Below are 13,930 nucleotides of genomic sequence, written 5' to 3' on the forward strand. Positions count from 1 at the left end.
GATCGAACCCGGAACCCCTTGATATCAAAGCAGCAATTTTATCGCTAGACTATAGGGCTGGGAGGCCAATTCTAATCTTTTCAATGCTTAGCATCTAGAAATTAGGTAGTTTGTGTATTCTTTCATTCTTTAATATGGGAGTAACCCTATTGAGTTATTGAATAGAATTATTGAGAATATCAAAAAACAAGTTAAATCTTCCTTTGCAAATAAATCTATAGCATTTTTCATTACGCCTTGGTATTTCTCCTCCTCAATATTTGCAATGATAAGGGTAGATATAGCGATGAAACCAATGAGACAATATCACAATTATCAATACTCGAATGAGGAACTAATGAACAGAAAAGAAACATGACGCTTCTTTAGATTTTGAACGTCGTCCTACGTATATTTATACACCTGTTAGACCTATTCCGAAATATAGTGATTCGATTTACAGAGACTAATAATTGAGCACATTTAGCTGTATATGCCAACAACAATCAAAGAACAATACATCCACTGAATACGTCCACCTACCAGGCAGGCAGCAGACCTCGTAGCAAGTTTGGTGACTCATAATTGTCGAATTCCTTAGTACAAAATAATCAGTGGTCCCTTGATTTTTAAGCACATCGTAATAAACTAACCTTGCTATCTAAGCGATCTATAAAATCTACTTGAACGTTGTATTTTCCCCAATGGAAGTTTCATATGGAAAATGAAATCTTACTTTTTAAGTTTCCGGTTGAAATGCGTCTACCGTACTACAAAAATCTAGGGGGGCTACAGGGGGGCTGAGGCCTGGTTTGTGGGTGCTTCAGCCCCCCTGTAGCGCCGTCCCTGTAAAGTAGGGGGAGTTCCTATGGTTAGACTATTGTAATATAATTAAAGGGGATTTGGGCGGCCGTTATAGGAGGATCCGTATATGTGTGTTTCACCTACGTCACAAGCTGTTGCATTGTGGCTTAGATCAGCCATGATTGAGGCCAGTTCTTGTAAGAATACGGAATTCAAGCGGGCGGGTGGGAAATACTGACACAGTGGGGTGTAGGTGTAACGAGCGCTACGTAGTGGATATTTCCTTGCAAACGCCAAATAAAATTGGCCGAGCGGCTGTGCGCATCCTGACGTCACATAACACCCTCCTATTTTATGATTTTATTTCTCGAACGCTGGGAGGTAATTACGGGTAATATATTTAAATTTGACTTTAATTTTAATCAGTGACGTACACTTAGGAGTAGCGAATCTGGCAGTCATAGATCAATCGATCTCACAACACCTATTCTTTTCAAATCGCAATATTTGTTGTCTTGTCGAAGCCATAGTTCATAAAAGCGACACTTTTTCACGCTCTTCTGACACCTCGGTAATGCTGGAAGGAGTTACTCCAGTTGCCTTTTCGACCGGACCGCCTGATCGGTTTCAGATAGAGGCCGCCGCCGAAAAGAAAATGAAAGATTGCCATTTCTACTTCCCATCCCCTCGCCTCAAACCCGCTGGCCATTGCAAAATTTAGGGATTGCCACTCTTTAATCTTAACTACTGAGACCTACTAAATAGACTGTCGGACTTGGTGTCCAGGGAATAACTCTCCAGATTCAAGTCTCGTATTCCCATTCAACCTCCTATCCTACCTCAACGTATTCCTTTACAACCTTTTCGGGCAGACACGCCCTCCTCCACCCGCGCACCACCTTGCGACAAGTGAACAACAACGATGTAGATGTATGTACAACCCCCAGGAGAACATCCCAACGTAGACTCCACTTGATTCCTACAGAACAACAGGAGGTAATACAAACTCGAAGGAGTCCACCATTCCAGCAAGAAGTCCAACAGAATAGTGAAGATAGTGAAAGTGTATAAGTAACTCGGATATATATATACACTTTTTCCGACTCTGACAAACTCACCATTTCTTCATTTCTCTTTATCTCTTCCTTTCTCATTCCTTTTCTCTTCATTTCTCTTTATATCTTCCTTCTCCTGATGTATCCCAGGAACCTGATGGCTTCTCTTTTCTAGGAAATCCTCTTCTCAAGGCTGACGTTTCTCCTTCCCAGTCCCTCCTATCGCTACTGTTTTCAGTTGGATCTTACCCACACCTACATAGCTAAATCAATCATCAATTTCATATCCTTTCTTAGGAGACCCTCTCTTCAAGGGCTGACGATTCTCCTCCCAGACTCTGCTATCCCTACCTTAAGTACCACCTTCTTATTCTATACATATCTTCTTTATGTAACCAATCCTATAACCCAACCTACTTTGATCTGTTCAACCAAATGAATAATGGGTCAACATATAATATCTTATTATATATTCCTACTAACACTACTCACCATTTATCTCCAACTTCTTCATATGTAAATCTCGATACTAATCTTTTAACATTACTTACGCATTTATCTCTAACAATTTACAATGTGTAAACCCTGATTGTTTTGGAAACTTTGGAAATCAGAACAACCAAGGTACCTATACCTATAAATCAAAATTTGTGTAATCTTAACTACCAGTGTAAACTTTTTTGTATTTTCTTTAATTTTTTTAATGTAAATTATAAAACAAAAAATGAAATAAATTAGTACATAAAAAACGGGGGAACAGAAATTCTGAGGAAATGACGTCCTGGTCCACGACAATGAGAAATTAGGTAAATTTAATGAAGTAGTAATCGCAAAGAAACACACACGGCAAGACCAGGGCTTCAAGAATCACGCTGTCTCGGCCACTTAAGCAACCCACGCTTCAGGACATAATCTCGCACACATTCATATTATTTATTACTTTAAAAGGCGCATATTACTTTCTCCGAATATCGGAATTACTCCCACATTCATTTCCAGTTTTCTAAAATCCTTTCCCGGCCTATTGAGAAACATAAAATCAACACAATCCAAAATGAGTTTTCAATTTACTTTTTGTAAAATTTGAAATTTACAGATTAGAGTAGCTATACCTATTTTTTTTTTGCATATCGTTTCCATACATCTTCGATAGCATTGCAATAAGCATTTCACATATCGATACTCACAATGGTTCATGCTGCACGCTCAATTCAGAATGTATTTCTATCACTCCGGGCTATGAGCGAACGAAGATGCGCGGCATTGAAACTATAACCATCCAATGATTCCAGTCTGCTAATTAAGGGTGTGTGGTCCTATCAGTTTCATGAAATAATCATGAGTTCAGGAAGCACCCTTACGGCAGTCAACATAATTATAATGTATCTGGTGAAGACATTTCAAGTGCTGTAACTTACAGCCTGTAAGTCACAGATTGATTGATTGATTTGTTTTATTTTACTTCGCTTTTTATGCCACTTTTGGCTAATTTGCGAAGATGGGGATGAGTGATGATATGATGAAATTGATGAATGGACAGTCACAAACATTCATGCCCAGGACGGAATTCGATCCCGGGACCCCTGGTGTCGTAGCGCGATGTGCTAACCACTCCTCCATGGGGGCCGACAAGTCACAGAAAACAATATTATTTGTAATAAAAGGTCGGAATTTTTCCCAGGGGTCGCGGATTCGAATTCCGGCCTGGGTATGGATGATTGTGAGTGTCCATTCATCAATTTCATTACATCATCACTCATCCCCAACTTCGCAAATTAGCCAAAAGTGGCACAAAAAAGCGAAGTAAAATAAAGCAATTCAATCAATCAATCGGATTTTTTCCCGGCCTTGTTCCCGCATAAAGCGACTCTGGGGCTCAACCAGCCTCAAATCAATGGGTACCTGAGGCAACCCTGGGGGTATACGCGGCCGGGACGCGGTGCTGATCACCACTTCCATAATGGCGGAGATCGAGAATGAGTGTTGTCTACAAACACCACCCCCAACACCCCCTATATGTACCTTCATGGCTCGGTGCTATAGCTATGCACGGGGAACTTAAAATAAAGAAATAAATATATATATACGTATGTTGCTACCATTTCATCATTACCCTGCGGTGCGGGTACCCTTGTCTACTGAACTGATTTGTGTAATTTTTTTAATAGTTAGATTTAGAATTTAACGTAGAGCATTCCGTGACATTCGCTACTTGACTCGGCGGCAAGCGGCCCGACGGTCATCGTAGCGAATGTCACGGAATGCTCTGTAGAATGGTGCTTTTAACAATTAACGTCCAATTATAAGCATAAATAACATATAGGTAAAAATATACTGCATTCGAGCCTTAAATTGACGAAAGTCTATTACTAAAAGTACAATAAAATTACAAATAACGTTTATACACTACTATGACATTTTACGCTCTAGCACCCACAGAAATTATTCTGTCACGCGTTTCTTACACAACATTGCACCTTATGTAAGTTATGAATCTGGAATAACTTCAAATGGGACGGCCTATTCATTTTAAGCTTTTTGATCCTAAAATTTTTCATATTTGGGTTTTCAGTCGCAGCCGCAGCGCCATCAACCGAGCATTTAGTATCTGAGCAGCTTTCTGGAAGCATGGACGCAACGAGTAGCTGCGGTAAGAAATTTGAATCTATTGTTTTAAGTTGCAAGATAGGGGTTAAAAATATGTTACTTTCGTATTTCAAGTTGAATAACTAGTTACAATAGCATTAGAATCGGTGCAGTATTATTATCGACAGTGACGTAACATGTCGTAGTGTAACTATACAGACACTCCCCGTTCTGGCCAGTAGACGATTGAGAAGTTCTGTGACAATGCGGTTGAATAGGAGAGTTAGTTTTCAGGCATGACAATAATATGCATTTCATTTTATTTATAATTTATAGCGCGTTTCGGCTAATATATTTAGTAGGGATGGGACAGATTAATCGGTAGTCTATCGGTATCGGCCGATATAGGCACATCGGTTTACCGATCTGATATACGATATCTATAAATATCTTGAAATTTAACGCAATATTGTGCCATTTTGTCATAATTTTAATGGATTTAAACATATAATCTCTACACATACGTTTTTTTAATAAGTAAATATATAAATATACAGCTTCTTTTCCATTGCAGAAGTTTGGTTTATCTGGTAACGTACATTTACGAGGGTCACTATTTATATTTCAAGCCTAACAATGAAAAACAGGAATTTGGCATTGAAAACTACTTTATTGTTTTTCGAAGTATTCTCCTTTATGGTCAATACACTTTTGAATTCGTTCGAACCATTTGTCGAAGCAGTTTTTCCAATCTTCTTGAGACACCTCCATAATATGGTTTTTGAACGCATCAACGGCGTCTTCCGCCGACGAAAATCGTTCTCCACGCAATTTATTCTTGACATTCGGGAACAAGAAGTCGTCATTGGGTGCCAAATCAGGACTGTACGGCGGATGACCCATCAATTCGATTTTTTGCCTGTTCATAAAGTCGGTTGTTAGACGAGATGTATGACAGCTGGCATTGTCTTGATGAAGAATGATCCGACGGTGTTTGATTGTTTTCCGTATTTGACCGAAGACCTCTGGCAAACAAATTGTTGTGTACCATTCAGAGTTGACCGTTCTACGTTCCTCTAAAGGCACAGTTGCCACATGACCAGTTTTCCCGAAAAAACAGGCAACCATTTGTTTCGATGTGCTTCGAGCGCGAACAACTTTTGTTGGATTGGGTTCATCTTGAAACACCCATACAGTCCACTGCTGTTTACGTCGATCCAACGAGAACATGCCTTTCTCACAGCTGAATGATCATGTAATATTTTATATATGCTGGTGGAACTAATGCCTATGGTTGCCTAAATCTCACAGTATGTCACATGACGATCTTGCAGTATTAGGTTTTGCACAGCATCAATGTTTTCTTGAACAACAACTGATTTTGGACGACCTTCGCGAATCTCGTCGGTGAGCGAATGGCGGCCACGATTAAATTCGTTATACCAGCGTTTCACAATGGCAAAGGATGTGGCTTCATCGCCAAATGTGGAAGTAAGTTGATCGATGCACTCTTGTCTTGATAATCCACATGGAAAATCGTAAAAAAAATCATCGCACAAAAATGTTCACGAGTTCATTCCATTTTATTGTTGTCGCGCGATCTCCAAGGCAACATAAACAACACAAATCAAGCTATTGACAAAACATTTGAAGTACGTTATGGTCAATAATGCCAGACGATTCCGTGCAAACGTCAAATCGCGCCTAACTTCAATCAGTGTTGCCAAGGCTCAAAATATAAACAGTGACCCTCGTATTAAGGAGGTCAGTGATCCATTTGGAATTTTATATCTGATCAGTAAATTTTATATCTGTACTTTAACGGTATCTGCTAAAATGTCATATCCCTAATATTAATTTACTACAAGTTCTAAAAGTTTAAAAGAATAGGAATAACATATGTAGTTGGACATCAAAGAAGGAAGACATCAAGGGCCACTTAAAAAAACTGTACGCGTTTGCCTACGTCAACAAATTCAAGAAACAAGTGTTTAAACGTTGTAAACTTTTTCTCGTGAATAATGTCCAGGCTACTTTTCATTTCCGATACTCCATGCTGGTTCGTTAAGGTTAGGAACCGGTAGAATCTTTTTTGCTCACTCTTTACGTGTAATTTTCACACACCAGTATCCTAGTCAAGCCCAGGGCGGCTAGAATTTACAATACCGGACCCTTCTGTAATTTCCATAATACTAATTATACTCACGAAATACTTAGTCGCTGTGATTCTTCTAAGGTTAAGATGTTGCGGTCAAGTGCAGAAATTGATCATTAACATGTAGAAGTTGTAAAAGAAGTTCTTCAGTTCTCGCAATCATTCTTCGTGGACAAGTATGAAAACCATATTTGTTGATATAAACAATTGACGTTCGATATGACTTACTGTGTCTACAGCGTTGCCACATTGTTGATTTGTGACGTTCGCTATGACTTACTGTGTGTACAGCGTTGCGACAGTGTTGATTTGATACTTAGAAAGCACGGATCGTGTTAGGATGGTGGAAGAAAGCAGAAAAAAAGTTGTGAATGTTGCACAGATCGTTAGATGAGTGTGGAGGAGGATGCGTCGAGGACGGACTAAGTGAAAGTGACAACCACGTTGTAGAAGAGGATGTGGAATGCCAACTGATTTGATTACAGGTACGTTTGGCAACAGTGCATGGATCGAAAAATTACAGGTTACGAAAATGCCGTCTTCGGTGGAAAATCGAACTTCGGCGACTGCAAGCTAAGGCGAAGAAAATATATTTACAAGCGAAACGAGAAGCGTGGCATTCATTTTGTAATTCTCTCGATTGCACAGATAGCCTTAGTTCCATATGGAATAAATTTCATTCTATTAGGAACCCGGCCCACGCAAAACGGAAAAATCTCGATAGACAGTGGGAAGCAGAATTCATGCAAATACTCACGCCACCCTCTGTATGCGCACGAGAGGCAAAATCCTTTGCACAGCAGGTCGATTTCACTGCCGATTTCCCGGCTGTTACTGCCAGGGAGTCGTAACGTAACGAAATGGAACGGTATTTTCAATTACGGTTTCCGTTACGTTACAACCAGAAACAGAATAACTTTTTTCGTGAACAGAAACGTTACCTCAGGTATATGAACATTACGTTACAGGTGTGCATAACGGTACCGAACCATAACTGATCTGCAAAGCAGTAGGTCGTTAGGTGACGCTTTAACGTTACATCCATTGCCGGCAACCAGTAACGTTACAGGGTAAGAAACAAGTTTGTCACGTATTGACTAGTAACTTTAGTGTGTATGGAAAGTGGTAGTAACGTTACAATTAACCAGTAACTTAATTGAGGCCACGACTGTAAAAACGTTACACTCCTTGCTTCAAAGCAACAACGTTATTGATAGCTGGTATCATACAGACGTTCCGATGTGCAATACCGTGTCCGATGCCGTGTTCCGGATAGAATAACATAGGTCTCTCGTATAATTGTGCTCGTTACTTTTGTAACGTTACAGTTCTTTTCCTCCACAAAAGTCTGTTTCGAAAAAGTGATACACATATCCGTTACGAATAGCAAATACCGTTATCGAAGGCGTGTTCGAAGCAGGGTTTCGAAGCGGAGTGCGGAGCGTACTAAAGGAGCGCTCCGGAGCGATTTCGAAGCGTCAGTTCTACTCCGCTCCTCGCTCCGGAGCGGAGCGTGGGACGACAGCACTCCGCTCCGGAGCGGAGTGGTTACTTATTTTTACATGCACGATCCGATCCGGAGCGGGGCGAGATACAATAGTGCTCTGATCCGCAATCGGAGCATTTGAAGTGCAAGCTCATATCCGGTGAGATAGTTATTTTTATATATGAATGGTGTAACCGCAACTGCTGGTCTAGTCGGTAGGGCGTCTGACTGCAACGCTGGAGACCAGGGTTTGAATCCCGCGGTGGATGATCTAACTTCGAAATTATTCCGGCCTTGTCCCAGCATATAGCGGCTCCTGGGCTAACCCAGACTCAAATAAATGGATAACTAGGGGAAACCCTCGGGGGGGGGGGGGGGTAAAGGTGGCCGGAGCGTGGTGCTGATCACATCACCTCCAAATGGCCGAGCGAGATTGGGAATGTGTCGGGCCCTACCCCCACATCAATGGTTATCTCAACGCTTCACGACTCCAGTCTGGGAATTGGAGTTCTCTGTGATTGACCCTTCTTCAATTTCATCATATCTCATCCTTATCTTAATTTGGATATGAACCCGTTCAAGCAATCAGTGTTGCGGGATTGTACGTTTGCTTATGCTACCTCCCCCACACGACAGCCCTGTTTGTTTTCGTGTTCTGCGCTTCTTGTGTAGGTGACTGACGTCAGTGCTACCGGCTAGCGGATTGGCCTTGTTGTTCCCCTTTCAAGAGGAAAGGTGGAGGAAACTGGCGCGTAGTGTCTTGCTCGCTCCTTGGCAGGTGCATTGCGTCATGACTTCTGCTGTTGTACGTACTTGGCAGACAGATCGTTGCCTTTTCGAGGGAGATGCAGCGTTGCCAATCGTATTAAAAGTGTGCTACACCGACTCTGGCTTACGCGTATTGTTACTTTCTTAAAGAGACGTTTTAAAATATGTGTTCTCTTCTAAAAGTATGTTCATAGTATGTGTGCCTGTGAACTTTGATTTATGGGCATTTAAAATATTTTTTTAACACGGATGGAGGGATCCTTCCGAAACAGTCTCGGTTAGTGGAATTATAAGCTGTCTACAATTATTGCAAACAATGTACAACAACGACAAATAAAATCTTTAATCGTTAGTTCCATGCATCTGAAACCTTGGTAATCATTGAAGGTCTATAGTAGAACTAACTAATTAATTGATTGATTTGCTTTATTTTACTTCGCTTCTTGTGCCACTTTTGGCTAATTTGCGAAGATGAGAATGAGTGATGATATGATGAACTTGATGAATGGACACTCACAAACATCCATGCCCAGCCGGTATTCGAACCCGGAACCCCTGGCGTCATAGCGCGATGTGCTAACCACTCGGCCACAGGGTCGGGCTCGTTTTACATGTCACCCCCTTCCCACCCCAGGGGTGCCAGGAGTGTCTTGGAATTGAACGGCATTGAGAGTGTCATTATTAATCTTAGCGACCCCGAAAACTATTGATTCCACACTAATATCGGTCGTTTTTTATTATTTTTACATGTCGCCCCCTTCTCACCCCACCCCTAGGGTTGCCAGGGGTGTTTTGGAGTTGAACGGCATTGGGAGTGTCACTATTCATCTTAACGACCCCGAAAACTATGGATTCCACACTAATATCGGTCGTTTTACATGTCAACCCTTCCCACCCTCACCCCTAGGGGTGCCAGAGATGTCTTACACAGTATTTCTTTCGAGATTGCAAGTGATACGTGTTCCAAGTTTGGTTGAAATCGTTCCAGGCGTTCGAGAGTTATGCCGGAACAAACATACAGTGAAAATTAGCAACCTGAATTCCCAATTACTTTAAACTTTTATCTTTCGCTACATTCAAAGTATCATCATAACCAGCGCAAAGAAAGTTAGATATGGCAATCATGCACCAGCGAGTGTTTTGTTTTGCATGAACACCTGTCTGCCTGTCATCTTCCTCTGTACACGTTGTTTCGTCTTTCCTCTGCGTGCTCCTGGCGTTCGAAAGGTCAAATGGATTCTCTGCAGTAGTTTGACCAATGTTACTCGAACCAATATTCCGGAATAACTCACTTCTCCCACGGTGTGGACTGTAACGTCGGACCGATATGCCGAAGTGCTTAGCCCGAACCAGAAGTCGAACGGAAATGAGTTTTAGTCGCGATCCCTGGTGGCAGGAAATGAGAGTTCCATTCTCTCAACTTATAAAACACAGGTGGCACACCTGCTATTGAAATATATTGTCCCCAGAAGTAGTAGTAGAGTAGTAAAAGTGATAATGAAAATAGTAATAATAATAATAGTAATAATAATAATAATAATAATAGTAATAATAATAATAATATCGCTCTCTTCACGAAAACAGTCCAGTGAAGATCAAAGCTTCCCCTTGCCTTCTACACACCCCTGGTTCTCCAGGTTTTCCACACTTCTTCTACGCTTCACAGTTGACACATTGCGCGTTGTACGTATGCGGTTGATTGTGCCTTCCCTGGTGTCTTGTGTAAGGATTATTCCTTGCTTATTGGCAACACTGTAGGTGAGTGACGTGATCTTGACTGGACTGTTTCCGTGGCGTTAGCTTTAGTAATAATCAGTTTTATAACAACAATAACAGGCGATGTTCAAATGCCGTACAAATTCCACAAACAAAATTACTAATGTACTCGGAACCCTTGATCGTTAGTTTTCTGTATACACTCGTATTATCCAACCTCGGAGCGCTCCGGAGCGGAGTGGGCAAGTTCTTATAATCTCGCTCCGGAGCGGAGCGTCACACGGTATCGCTCCGCTCCGGAGCGGAGTGAACCATTCTATAAAATTTCGCTCCGCTCCGGAGCGGAGTGAACCATTCTATAAAATTTCGCTCCTCGCTCCGGAGCGGAGCGAACCATTTTCTAAAATTTCGCTCCTCGCTCCGGAGCGGAGCGAGAAGTTTTTCGATTCTCGCTGCTCCGCTCCGGAGCGGAGCGGGCTAAGACATCGCTCCGCTCCGGAGCGGAGCGAACCATTTCTTAGAATCTCGCTCCTCGCTCCTGAGCGTGGGCAACAGCTGGAGCGTTGATCCGCTCCGCTCCGAAACCCTGGTTCGAAGAAGCCTCATAATTGTGATCGGCAGCATAGTAACATTACAGTATTTTGACATTTTGAAAGTCATTAAATTATAATACGTATTTTCGTTTTGGATGTCAGTGAAAAAATGAAATTGTAAAACAAAACGTTTGAAAACATCCGTAAACAAGATTTGGCGTGACAGAAGTCCTGGTTATTGGAATTTACTGATTAACTATGTATTTATCACAAATATATTTATTTTCTGCATACTAAATCACTTTACGTGGATTTGTTCTAATTTGATTATCTATGAAAGATGAATTTTAACATGTGCGTTCACTTTATACGATAGGAAAACAAACGTTTGTTGTAGGAAAACGTTTATCTTTCTCTCTCTCTCTCTTTCTCTTTCTCTCTCTCTCTCTCTCTCTCTCTCTCTCTCTCTCTCTTTCAGTTTACATGTGTTACATCAATTAAAAAAATACAGTATGTTTGGCGATGAGAATGATTCGTGCTTAGATTAAGTTGCTGAAGGACGAAACATAAAGGACCAACCAAAGAATCATCTGTGCTACGCGTTCATCCACGTAAGCGAGAGGCAAGCTTTTTCCTATCGGAAGACGAAAAATAATTGCTTGCTGCACGACCTTGATAAGGCGAACTGAATCACAAGGAAAGAAACCTGTGCAGACCCGCGACTCCTGTGCACTGTACTACCGCCTGGAGGGGAGGGGGAGAGTTGACCGTTCTTCCTTATGGGCCGAGCTGAAGAGTAGAAGGGAAGCTGCGCTGGGACTTTTCGTCCAAGGTTTTTTCCCTTGTGTTCGCTCGTAGCAGCAGCACCACGCAAAATCGGAAAATGTGAATCCTCAAACTTTGTACACGTGACCTTCGGTCACGAAGCAGCCGAGTAGAGAACGCCCTGGGGCGATATGAAAGGCACTTTTAGCAAGTAGAAACTACGTAGAAACGAAACGTTAGATGGAATTGTTGTACGAAACAAACGAAACCGCGTTTGTGCAACTGGTTTGTGGCTAGACAGGGCCATTGGACTCTCAAGAAGGCAAGAATTATATGGGAAGTGATTCTCAAAACTAAGCGAATAAAAGGACAGTATATTTTATCATTTACAAGGGCCCTCATCCGCTTACAATTTTGAAAATTACTTTCAGTAATTCTTGTCTTCTTGGACAGGAGGTTCATTAAACTTTTTGGTGTAGAAACAGACAGAGCGCCCACCTACCACGTTTGAAAGAAGAGCATAGGCAGACATGAAAGTAATTTTCAAGTACGTAAGGACGACAGTCGACTTGAACATTGAGCAACGTGTGACTGAGAAATAAAATCGTAACAAAGGACAGGATTCTTCAAGAAACAGTAATTTTATAAAACTTCCTATCATTAACTCAGTTCATCCTTTTATCCTCTTTTGTTTGTTATACTATTATTCTTGTTTTATATCGCTTTTCTGCCACTTGTAGATAATCGCGACGATGAAGATGAATGATGATCATATTAAATCTATGAAGGGATGCTTACAAAAAAAAAAAACAGCCATGCCCAGGTGTCTACTCGAACTTGAAATGTTTGGTACCGAGTGTATGAGTGGATCACCCAACGACTTCGGTCTTCGAGGCTAGGGTTTCAGTTGCAACATGCAGTATAATTACGTTTCTACTATTACTACTTAAAAAGCCCCCTTGATACATGAGATACTACAAATAATTTCAGGCATACCCTCGAATTTTGATTGCCTGGCACTTTTTTAAACTAAGTAATGAAGTGACGTTTATATTCATATTAGGCCTACGACTAGCTCGAACTAAAAACTCTTGTGAAATACTATATATATGTTATCCTTGTGAAGTGAGAAACTTCAATGCTAAGAAAATATGCATGAAAAATTATATTTGTAGCTACTACTTGAAGAATTCAAATTATTATGATGGAATTTCAACTTACATATACTCTGCATATAACGTGGTATATAGTTATCGCAGAGGAGTTTTTGTCTCGCAGTCAATTTATTTTTAGTTGAGGAACTCGAGAGTAAGTTGGAAATATTTAATGACCCACGTTGTGATGTGCTGTTCGATTAATCAGAATTGGAGTGAGCGAAGTCTGTAGTTAAGGTCATTCAACACGTCAATTTGTAACCGTGAATGCAAGTTTTCTTTGATTTAGCGGGAAATCAGTCTGCTATTGTTGTACGTAATAAATTGAAACATATATATTTTCTGCTCGAGTAGGAATCCACAGCCCTTATCCAATCAATCAGTTTCTGTGTTTGAAACTTCTGTCTAGGAAAGCTACATACAATTTGCTTTTAATAACAGCAGCTTCAAAAGAACCTATCCATTCTTGTCTTGCAAAGTAATGTTTGATTTTCATTTGTTATATTTAACTTTGGTTTTCTGCCACTTTTGGCTAATCGCGAAGACGAGGATGGGTGATGCAATGACAAAATTGATGAAAGGACATCACGAAGAAAATAATGAAAACAATATACAGGCTGGGATCTGAACTCGGGACCTGTGGTGTCGCATTGTTCATGAAATAAAAACATAACATGTACAGTGGCTCACATTAGTAATCGAATATGTAGCATTTTGCTGCATTTCTTCACAATATTTCAAAATTAACAACATGTACATAAATATAAACGATAGTGAAATATTTATAGACATTTATTAAAGCTATATTCCCTGTTACATTTTTCTTTTTTAATTTTGGGTGCGTCAGCACTTAGGCTATTTTGCAACCGCCACGTTATACGGGGACCAGCCCCTTACCATAACAAATAACGTAACTGTAATATCGAATA

The 13,930-nt window shown here is 40.8% G+C and overlaps 1 protein-coding gene across 4 annotated transcripts in view; it reads left to right on the top strand.

The window, feature by feature from the left end:
* The first annotated feature begins 4,425 nt into the window (after positions 1-4,425).
* The window catches only part of LOC145989312 (caytaxin-like), a 90,278-nt gene continuing 80,773 nt past the window's right edge, over positions 4,426-13,930 (top strand). For all 4 annotated transcript variants that reach the window (XM_083124644.1, XM_083124647.1, XM_083124645.1 and 1 more), the window contains exon 1: positions 4,426-4,488. In XM_083124644.1, the coding sequence (XP_082980770.1) occupies positions 4,467-4,488 (22 nt within the window). In that variant the 5' untranslated portion in view covers positions 4,426-4,466. The remainder of the gene's footprint in view (positions 4,489-13,930) is intronic.

Source organism: Lepisma saccharinum, chromosome 6, assembly GCF_977018435.1.
Source record: "Lepisma saccharinum chromosome 6, izLepSacc3.1, whole genome shotgun sequence".
Lineage (NCBI taxonomy): Eukaryota > Metazoa > Arthropoda > Insecta > Zygentoma > Lepismatidae > Lepisma > Lepisma saccharinum.